The 10758-nt window shown below is 44.6% G+C and overlaps 1 protein-coding gene and 1 long non-coding RNA gene across 8 annotated transcripts in view; one reads left to right on the top strand and one right to left on the bottom strand.

Moving 5' to 3' along the window:
* LOC132006560 (uncharacterized) overlaps positions 1–207 on the bottom strand; it is a 5992-nt gene extending 5785 nt beyond the window's left edge. For 3 of the 4 annotated variants that reach the window (XR_009401138.1, XR_009401139.1, XR_009401140.1), the window contains exon 1: positions 125–194. This is a non-coding gene — a long non-coding RNA (uncharacterized LOC132006560). Of the gene's footprint in view, positions 1–124 lie in introns of all 4 variants that reach the window. The other variant, XR_009401141.1, reaches the window with a different exon arrangement.
* Positions 203–10433, top strand: LOC132006559 (zinc finger protein 596-like). Of its 4 annotated transcripts, none has more exons than XM_059384444.1 (7): positions 203–304; positions 795–953; positions 3743–3827; positions 5436–5562; positions 6443–6535; positions 7004–7086; positions 7552–10433. In XM_059384444.1, the coding sequence occupies exons 3-7, from the start codon at positions 3816–3818 to the stop codon at positions 8794–8796; spliced, it is 1560 nt and encodes a 519-aa protein (XP_059240427.1). In that variant the 5' UTR covers positions 203–304; positions 795–953; positions 3743–3815; the 3' UTR covers positions 8797–10433. The 4 variants fall into 4 exon arrangements, with proteins under 4 accessions (XP_059240427.1, XP_059240424.1, XP_059240425.1 ...); XM_059384441.1 differs by having other exon boundaries at positions 225–304; positions 789–953; XM_059384442.1 differs by lacking the exon at positions 203–304 and adding an exon at positions 315–561 and having other exon boundaries at positions 789–953.
* Positions 10434–10758: the final 325 nt, after the last annotated feature.

Genomic DNA, 10758 nt, shown 5'->3' on the forward strand with positions numbered 1-10758 from the left:
CCGCCTAGTCCTCCCTCGGGCCCCGCCCCTGCGCTGTGGCCGCGGTCTGCCGCGCTCGCGATCCCCAGCCCCACGCTGGCCGCGCCCCAGCCCCGCCCCCCCCCGGCCCCCCCTCCCCGCCCACCCCGGCTCTGCCACGTCCCGGGAGGGCCGCGTCCGCTGCACCGGCCCCGCCCCACGCTGGACGCTCTCCCGCACGGCCCCGCCCCACCTTGGCCTCGCCCCTCCCGGGCAAAGGCCCCGCCCCTCACGTAATTTCCTACTAACCCGGAAGAGGATTTCCGGAAGCGAAGGTCCTGGTCTGGTGAGTGGATTGTGGTCTCTGCCGCTTAAACCCGGGCTCGTCGGCCCCTTCCTGGCTCGGTTCTCCACGCCCCGGGACCGAGGACTCCTCCGGGCGCCCCAGGCCCCGCAACCGCCCGTCAGACCCGCGGGGAGTCGCCGGGCCCTGCGCTCCCTGGGCCGGTAGTCCGTGTCTGTTGGCGGTCGAAGGCGCCCCCGAGGCCTGCACAGAATCCAGTCCTCCCCGATGCCGCCGCCGTCGTCCTCCGGCGGCCGGGGGTGCGTCCCCGCCTCGGGGGGGGAGAGCGGGCCCGGGTCCCCGCGCCCCAGACCTGCCCCGGGGCTGCGGTGCCGGCGTGTTCGCGTGCCGGGTCCCGCTGGGAAGGGAGCGCCTCCGTCCCGGAGAGCGGCGCGGGGTGTCGGCGGGGTGAGGAGGAAGACCGGGAAGGGACGGCGGGCTCCCCGCGCAGTGGCCGGGCGGGGCGGTCACGGAGGACTCCCGACAGGAGCAGCGGACGTCAGGGAGGAAGTGGCCCGGGGAACACAGGTCGGCATGTGAGGGCAGAGCAGCGCGGGAACACGGACCGTGGGGCGAGACCGGCCAGCACTGGCGCCGGGCAAGGCAAGGGCCATGGCTGTGAAGTCCTAAGTTGCTCTCCTGGTTAACTCAGGTAAGTCAAATTCAGACGAGAGTCCGCGGTACTTTTCCTGTCTTTATTACGTACGGAAGTGTTTCTTGTTGGTTAGCAGATAATTCTACAGCGTTTAGTGCACAGCTAGTGTTTCCGTGCGCAGCTGCAGCGTTTCGTGCGCAGCTACAGCGTTTCCGTGCGCAGCTAGTGTTTCCGTGCGCAGCTACAGCATTTCCGTGCGCAGCTAGTGTTTCCGTGCGCAGCTACAGTTTTCGCGCGCAGCTACAGCATTTCCGTGCGCAGCTACAGCGTTCCGTGCGCAGCTAGTGTTTCCGTGCGCAGCTACAGCGTTTCCGTGCGCAGCTAGTGTTTCCCTGCACCGCTACAGCGTTTCCGTGCACAGCTACAGCGTTTCCCTGCGCAGCTAGTGTTTCCCTGCACCGCTACAGTGTTTCCGTGCGCCGCTACAGCGTTTCCGTGCGCAGCTAGTGTTCTGAGTCCAGCTACAGCTTTTCTGTGTGCAGCTACAGCATTTCCTTGTGCAGCTACAGTGTTTCCGTGTGCAGCTGCAGTGTTTCTGTGGGCCGCTACAGTGTTTCCGTGGGCCCCTACAGTGTTTCCATGTGCAGCACTTGGATATATTGAGGACTCAGGTCTTCACATTCAAAACCAGGTTTAAACAGGTAGTCTAATATTCAACACTTTTCTTTTTTTTATGTGGTTCTGAAGATTTTATTTATTTAGACAGAGCCCCCACCAGCCGGGGCAAGGGGCAGAAGAAGAGGGAGAAGCAGACTCTCCCATGAACGGAGAGCCCCATGCAGGCACTCAGTCCCAGGACCCTGAGATCATGACCTGAGCGGAAGGCAGAGAGGCGTAACAGACTGAACCACTCAGGCGCCCCAACAGTACATTTTTTGATGTATTGATATGATGTTCTGGAAAAAAGGGAAATTAAAAGCTTTTAATCAGTGTGAGTAAAACCATGAAATAGAGAAGTTGTTGCTGCTCAGGAGGCTGGAATAAGGTCTGGAACCTTCAGCGGCAGGGCAGGCCTTGTCACTATTGAACACAACTCCAATGCATGCATAAGGCCAATGCAATGATAGTTTATTCTCCCCAGGCCTCTCCTTCTGTCATCTCTGCCTAGCCCAAAACACCCACACACAAAGCACAAGACCTTTGGGAAAGGAAAGACCAAGAAATTTTAAAATAAGCAAAGAACAAACATCTTTCCAACGGGGAGGTAACCCTTGGTTTTGAGATGGGAGGATAATGTGCAGTGAGTGTTAATAGATGGGAGAGAGCCTGGGAGCACAGAGACAGGAGAACTCCACATCCTCCCTTGGTAATCCTGTATGCAGCCTATACCGCAAGAGACTGCAAGGATTGTAACTTGAAAGGGAGGGTCACACAGACTCCCATTCCCCTGAATGCCAGGTGACAGGTGGGCTTCAGCAGGAATCGGGCATTGTGAAGCACAGGGCAGACACTTGTTCCTCTCCATCTGCAAGTTTATCATCCCTCTTCCCTGGTGCTTTAGTAGACCACAGAGAACCACCTAGTCCACATGCTGATTTCCTCCCCACAGTTTATTCAAAATCCTGAGTGGTACATTTTCCAAACTAGGAGAAAGATGATGATGATGGTGATTCAGGACCATAATTATTAGCAGAATTCTTTTGAGGAAGAAACAAATTATGTTTATCTCCCAAGCACAGAATCACATAAAATAAAACTTTATCTTTTCTTGACATGAGATACAAATGGGTAAGTTAAACCTGCTTCTATTTATGACTCGTTATTACTTGTCCATGAAATACACTTACTTCCTATGTGTGTTTTAGGGGAGGAGTTAAAATCTATAAATGCTTTCACAGACAAATACCCAAAATCAAACATCGAAATTCAGGGAAGTTTCAGCTAATGCAGATTTCAGTGAACAATTTTCTAAAACTTCAGCTGGAGTAAATAACGTCCTCCTAAAATCCTCTCATTCTTTAATTTCTGGAAGTACTACCCCATAAAGATTATTAGACATGAGTTCTGCTGTAACCCACATATTCCTGCAATTTTCTGATGCAGGGAATTTTAAGGGGTAAATTTGTAAGGTGGGTGCCTTTGACCCTCAAAATGAAGTAAGTCACTTAACTGGCTAATCTTACCATTAAATGCATTTTTTTAAGATTATTTATTCATTAAAGAGAGCATGAGCTGGGGGAGGAGCAGACTCCCCACTGAGTAGGGAGGTGATGTGGGGTTTGATCCCAGGACACTGGAATGATGACCTGAGCCAAAGTCAGATGCCCAACCGACTGAGGACCCAGTCACCCCCATAGAATTCAAACTTAACCATCTTGCTTCATAACCAAAAACCCAGTCAGAACAAATCTAAAGGCCAGTGTTGGTGGAGACAATGATGGATGATATGTGTATCCAGAGGGCTGGACAGGGAAGTATAGGGATGGAGTTGAGACACCAGAGAGCTGAGGAGTTAGGGAAACTGCTAATAAACAAGCGAATGCCTAAGTCTGGGAAATTTCACAATGCTTCCGCATGTGGCAGGTGCAAGAAATCCTGGAATTGGAATTGGAGGGAACTGGCTCTTCACATTCTTCCTAAATTGAGAGTATTGCTTTCGTTTCTCCAAGCAGTAGTAGAGCCTTACCTTTGGAGAGCTGACCTCTTCTCCCTGTTTCCTTTGGAGCACATTGCATGTTTCTGTCTGGTCTGCTGGGGATTACTTCCAAGTGGAGTGGTCTTCGTAACAAATGTGTATGGACACTGTGGGCAGCTATAGTTTAATTGGCTCCTTTCTTATTCCTCAGCTTTGCCTCCTGTTGCTGAGAGACTGTGTATGAGTGAAAACCCAGAAGACACTTGGCAACTGAGCTACTAAGAATGGACTCACAAGTGAGTAGGGAGTTATTCTTCCTACTGAAATAGCGTGTCTGTTGCCATCATGTGGACATAAATCACACAGGCATTCATGTTCTAAGTACACTCAAGTTTTTCAAGCTTTCCAAGAACTGTGGAATGGTCATGTTTGGTCAGGGACTCATCATGTGGTAATCTCTTTCCCAATGTTACGCTGAGATATCTCAGGTTCAGTTAATGCCCTGCATTTTCAGGAGACATGAGAGAAGTTTTTCTTCATAGCCATCCCATGCCCTAGTTGGCACCAAAAATGCACTTATAACCATTTTATTAACTGTAGTGGGCTTAGGATTCAGGTCAGTACAGGTGATAGAGATGAAAAAGGAGCATAACTTTACAGTCCAGTAGAAAGGCAGATGTTCCCACATGTGAGCTCTGTCACTGCAGTATTATATGTGCGGGGGTGGGGAGGTTGTTGCTGATCAATACTGAGGGATGAGTGACGGTCATGCCGGAGAAGCCAAGGAGGAGTCCTCCCTTTCCCCCGATTTAAACCTCTTAAAAGTCTGATAGGATGTGTTTGTACTTTTTGAAACTTATACAAGAGAAAACTAAAAGTCATTACTTCCTTTGTCCCAAATCCTGATTTTTTCCCCCTCTTTATAATTTCCCTTAGTTCAAATTTGGTAACTGGAAACAATGTATAGGGAATATTGTTTTCTTAACTTTGAGTGTGATTCAGGAAAAGGAGTGTAGGAGGTAAAATGAAACCCAAGGACCCCTGGGAATTTTCGATGAGCTGAAGAGACAGAAACAGTAAAGTGGCTTTAAGCATACGTGAACCAAGAGATGAGATAAAGAAAAGCATGATGATGACAGATCCCTGGAGGGCCTCAGGCAATAGGAGGGGTCCAGACACTACTATCCTTCCTTAGGGAAGTCTCAGCCTCTGGCTCACGCTTATGAACCATTTGTCCTTATGCTTTATAATGAACCATTTATCTTTATGCTTTATAATAAATACCTGTTATGTGAAGATTAAAGGATGTGCTGCTGATTTCATATCCTGTGTGGATTCTGTTCAGTTTTACAGAATTATGGACACTGTTTCAATACTCTGGTAGTTAATGGATAGTAAAACTAGAAGTTGCATTTAAATGTTTGCTGTTAGCATTTACTAAGTCATTGAATCTTTAAGAACTCATAAAAGATGATCATCATAGATGATGAAACTGAGATTGTATAGGGGAATAATATTGTCAAAGTACTTTAAAAGTGGCAGGTTGTGTCATGAGTCCATAGATTTACTTGAAATTGGTGGAAAATAGTGTTTTAGTTTTAATAGTGTTCCAGAGAGACTATTATACTCATGATCTGGAAGTCTCACTTACAAGTTTATTGCAAAACCCACAGGTTAGATCACACCTCATTCTATATCTCTGTAATGAAATGTATGTATTATGAATGTGTCTGGGTATATGTGAAAGTCAGATGTCCAGGTGTGCACTGAAGATGACTGAACCCAGCATTCTGTTTGAGCTTTCTGTACGTACAGCCCCCACTTCCTTAGTGCCGTTGTCTGAACCATCTGCCCCTGAATATTGGCAGGGATGGTCCTGTCTGAAAACATCCATAATCTTCTAGGAATCAGTGACGTTTGATGATGTAGCTGTAGACTTTACTCAGGAAGAGTGGACCCTGCTGGACAGGTCCCAGAGAAAACTCTTCAGAGATGTGATGCTGGAGAACATCAGTCACCTGGTCTCAATTGGTGAGTCTCTTAGTGTTACTATGTATGTATATTTCTAGTCACTCATTCACTCAACAGCTTTGTGGCTAAGACTCCTCATTTCTCACTGAAAACTGTCCTTCTTACAACTCACAACAATCTTCACATTGTACTTTGATTTGTCATCCCACTAGAATGTAATTTTCTTCACACAGTTTCATGTCTTTCTTGCTGCTCAATCTCTACAACACCCAAACAGTGGTGGGAATTCATTATTTTTGAATTGGTAAGTGAATACATTGACTTTAAAAAAAAAAAAAATTTCTGGTGGGGACTGATCAGACCATGGTATTAAAAAAAAAAAAAAACCCAGGAGCACCTGGGTAGCACAGCTGGTTAAGTGTCCAACTCTGTTTCAGGTCAGGTCATGAGCTCAGAGTCGTGGAATTGAACAATAAAGTGGCTCCATGCTCAGTGCAGAATCTGCTTAAGTTTCTCTCGCCCTTTTCCCCTCCCCACACTGGGTCTCTCTAAAATAAATAAATCTTAAGGAAAAAAAAACAGGTGGTTTTCCATGCAGAATCTAGATTTTTCTGGTGGAGTTTTATTTATTGGGTTCATTTAGGATATAATTCTCAAACACTGTGAGAACTTACATCTTCTCACTGTGTTAAAATATTGAAGATTGCACAGTTGTTCTCTGAACTTAGGCATCAATAATGACAGGTCATTAAAGTCTTTGGGAAAGATCAGGAGTTAACCTTCTGTTGGTGAAGGACTACCTATGCTGTTTTCAACATACTCTTACCAGAGAGGACTCTCAGAGGTTACCTCATTCTTTCCCATTAGTTGGCCCTACATTGATGATCATGCCATGTCCTACACAGAAGTCAAAATTCAATTCTCTTTTTTCTATGAACAGGCAGACAGCTCTACAAATCTGAAACGATTTCCCACTTGGAACCAGGAGAGCACCTTTCAAAAGGGCTAGGTTTGCTGCAATGCCAGAGTCTGGGTGAGCTACCTTAAGAGCTACTAAGTGAGTGAGTAGGCCCTAAGAATCATCAGATAAAACTTAGCTGCTTTTTAAAAAGATAGATAATATGATAGGGGGAAATATTTTTAGATATTGTCATTATATTTAACAGGTGTCAATTTCTGTTCCGTCTTTGGGAAGGTAATAATTACGTACTATTGAAGTTAAAATACACCAAATGTCCCTTTCCATGATTTTCTTATGTGAAGATTTTCCCTCTCTTTTCCTCCCCAGCTTGCCGTCTCCATCCTACTTTTCTCATCTTTCAGTCCTGAAAATGTCAACTGTTGATGTCCTATGTGTTTCTTCTCCTTATGGTATTCCTTAATTTGACTTTCTTTCCCATCTCTGTGTCAGTATTCAAAACATATTCCATGAGCATTTAGTGTCTTCAGCATCTTAATTCTGTCAGTGTCATCATTGCAATTTTTTCCCCAATCATTTCAGATAGGGAAGATGATCTTAAAAAACAAGAAATGATACTCATGCAACATGTCTGCAAGAAGGACACAGCATTAGTCAGTGCAATGGTAAGCCTCAAGGGGATGAACCTGTGCTTTGAGAAATGTGGGTATTGAATAAGGGAGGAATTGGGCACCATTAACCAATCATAATTTAAGCTGGAATCAAGGGTTTTCACAGCAAGAAGTTTTGGTTAGTTTTATTTTAGGGAAGAAATTAATCTGAAGTCAAAACCATAACCTGAGGTCTCGTAAACAGCTACATGGTCATAACTTACATACCTAACATTTGAAACACAGTATTGTTTTGAAACATTGTCTTTAATCAGATATCTCTGCATTTGGGCTGCTAAAAAAAAGAAAATTTCTGTGCTTGCTGGAGAGGCATACATATATGTTTATGTAACTAATGTAGACAGTGTTGTAGGACTCTGTCCCTGAATGATGACTATAGAATTTATATGTAGACGAAGGAAGGAAGGAATAAATTTGAGGAACTTTTTCAACAGTTTCTCATTTCCTTTTGAATAACAGAGATCTCACACTCTGGAGAATCCTTTTGAATGCAATGATTTTGGAGAAAATTTAACTGAAATACTAACATGGACTCAATATGTGGTACCTAAAATGGGAAAGAATCCCTGTATCAGCAAAGAATGTGGAAAAGACAGCAGTTGTTCCCCATCATTTAATACACGTAAGCAGAGTCACACTACAAGTAAATCACATGAATGTCTTCAGCGTGGGAATGCCTGTATTCAAAGCTCTGCCCATAGACAAACCAGTACTACTCAGAATGGAGAGAAAACATTTGAATGTCATGAATGTGGGAAAGCCTTTGGAAAAAGTTCTAACCTGAGGCGACATGAGATGATTCACACTGGAGTGAAACCACATGGATGTCATCTGTGTGGGAAGGCCTTCACTCATTGTTCTGACCTTAGAAAACATGAGAGAATTCACACTGGAGAGAAATCATATGGATGTCATCTGTGTGGGAAAGCCTTCAGTAAGAGTTATAACCTTCGGCGACACGAGATGATTCACACAAGGAAAAAACCCCATGAATGCCATCTGTGTGGGAAAGCCTTCACTCACTGTTCTCACCTTAACAAACATGAAAGAACTCACTTTGGAGAGAAACCATATGGATGCCATCTATGTGGGAAGACATTCAGTAAAACTTCGTACCTTAGACAACATGAGCGAACTCATAATGGAGAGAAACCGTATGAGTGTCATCTCTGTGGAAAGGCATTCACTCACTGTTCTCACCTTAGAAAACACGAGAGAACTCACACTGGAGAGAAACCCTACGAATGTCATCTATGTGGGAAAGCTTTCACTGAATCTTCCGTCCTCAGACGACATGAGAGAACCCACACTGGAGAGAAACCGTATGAATGTCACCTCTGTTGGAAAGCCTTTACTGATTCTTCTGTCCTTAAAAGACATGAGAGAACTCACACTGGAGAAAAACCATACAAATGTCCCCTGTGTGGGAAAGCTTTCAATCACTCTTCTGTCCTTAGACGACATGAGAGAACTCACACCGGTGAGAAACCATACAAATGCAGTGTATGTGGAAAAGCCTTCAACAGAAGCTATAATTTTAGATTGCATAAGAGAATCCACACTGGAGAGAAACCATATAAATGTTATGTATGTGGGAAAGCCTTCAGTAAATATTTTAACCTTAGACAACATGAGAAAATACATGTAAAAATAATCAGTGTAGACGATTCACCACCTATAGCTTCAAACTATAAACACTCTTGAGGGCTCAAACACTCAAGAAACACTAGGTTTATAATCGGTGTGGGAGAGCATTTTTCCATCCTTACTACTTTACTCAACTGAAGGTAATCCCAAGTGAAGAGAATCTGCATGTGGGTCACACCTGTGTGACCAAACCTTCACAGAATGGACTGACATGGAAGAATATAAATGGAGTATGGAAGGATTGTCACCCACAGTTCTGTCGAACAAAATGGAGAAGTGGCATGTCAGAGAAAACAGGTCTGTAATTAATGCAGAAATACTTTCCTTCATCCTTTAAATAAGCAAATTGTGCAGCAGAGTCTCTAGACCTGTAATCACCATGCACTCATTCATTCAGCAACACATCTGGCATGCAGAAGTCTGCTAAAACCAATAAGGGGGGGGGGGGGGACATTCCTAGGAAGACCGGAGAATTTTGTTGCCAAAGGGCTGTGTTCCATGAGAACTAGGACATAAGGATTGAGGACATTTGGAGTATCCTGTGTGCAGAAAGCCTAAATTACCTGACCTAACAGTAATGTCTGTAGTGACAAAGCACTCCCTCTACTAATGGCAAACACCAGTTTGGCATAGCTGAAAGCAGCAGCAGAAGAGACAAGCCTGCCTTGCCCTTTTCCCCATCATAGCAGCCACAAATGCACAAGACACCCAACTGAGGAGACCTCTGCATCCCAGGTTGCCCCACAAAAGGCAAATGCAGAAAGACGGGAGACACCAGGTAACAGGCCAAGTCGCTGATCCTACTCACTTGAACGTGCTTGGGCGTCCTTGTTCACACATGGCAAAAAAGAGAATACAGATGCTTATAATTAATTTATACCAGTATGAGTGAGGATGCAATGCCCTTTTCAATCCGTTTCAACTGTCTCCTTTGGTTTGAAGAAATCATTGTTGTGTTTATCGGTGTTTCCTCACCCTAATTTGCTTGCTGTGTTTAAAGTCTTAAAGTGACCTGTGAACATCACCAACAGAATAGTGCTTCCCAAACCTAGAACTATTGAGTTTCTCCATCTTCCTGTGTTTCTTATAACTTCTTTTTTGTATAGTAATATTACACATTTTCCTCCTAACTCCAAAGATACATGAGAATTTGTTCCATCACCTTTACTGCTGCTTTGCAAAGATGTTTTTGTATTTTTTAACTCTGCACATTGTCTTAAAAAGAGGAGGAGACTTACATTGATGTGGTTTTACCCAGATGAGTTTATTATTCTCTTCAAGTGAGGAAACATCACTTCTTCCATCCAGGAGCTGAAATATGCTCGGGCTAGGCAGCAGTTTTGATTTCACTCAAGACATTAATGTCTTCCAGGTTGTTCCTCTAGATTTATGAAGACAACTCCCAAAGTACTATAAACTGAGAAGACAAAATGCTTTTCCTCCTTATCCTCACCTAACAACCTATGGGGAAAAGGATCCCAGGGTTGGAGAGTCTCTGTATTTCTATCAGCCTATCTCCATCTACTTGCTATTTCCTCATAGTGGTTTTGTGCCCATGATTTTCAGTGTCTATACAAAGCAAATTCCCAGACTTGTGGAAATTGGATGGTCTCTTCATGGTTCTTACAGTCCTCTCTGATTTCACAAATCTCTGAATTTAAAACAGTACAATTTTTATTTGATTGAATCTTTAATTTCCTGTTATCTGTCTTGTCTCTACTCAACAACTTATCTGGAAGCAGAAGCCTCAGTATTTCACTTGAACCAATTTCCAGTTGATTTTGTTTGAGTCAGGACAAGCTGCCTACTTCTCTGGACTGTCCTTCTGTGGTGTTCATTTCCAGGTGCTTCAGTAGAAGAAACCGGTGTGAATATGATGACCACATCGGCGGGCTTCCCTCTCCTCAGGTCATGTCATGTCATGTCACCCAGAGAGGCTACACTGTGGTGCCGCTGGGCAGTTGCTTGCATCCTTCACGAAGGGTTCACTGCTGCCACTAGTTAGTTGGTACAATGCAA

The sequence above is a fragment of the Mustela nigripes genome, chromosome 18, assembly GCF_022355385.1.
Source record: "Mustela nigripes isolate SB6536 chromosome 18, MUSNIG.SB6536, whole genome shotgun sequence".
In the NCBI taxonomy this organism is placed as follows: domain Eukaryota; kingdom Metazoa; phylum Chordata; class Mammalia; order Carnivora; family Mustelidae; genus Mustela; species Mustela nigripes.

Bases quoted from the DNA above. Each gene is read 5' to 3' on its own strand.
- LOC132006559 (XM_059384444.1), top strand. The intron at 5,563-6,442 runs GTGAGTCTCTTA...TTCTATGAACAG, and splicing joins CAGTCACCTGGTCTCAATTG to GCAGACAGCTCTACAAATCT. The intron at 7,087-7,551 runs GTAAGCCTCAAG...TTTGAATAACAG, and splicing joins CAGCATTAGTCAGTGCAATG to AGATCTCACACTCTGGAGAA.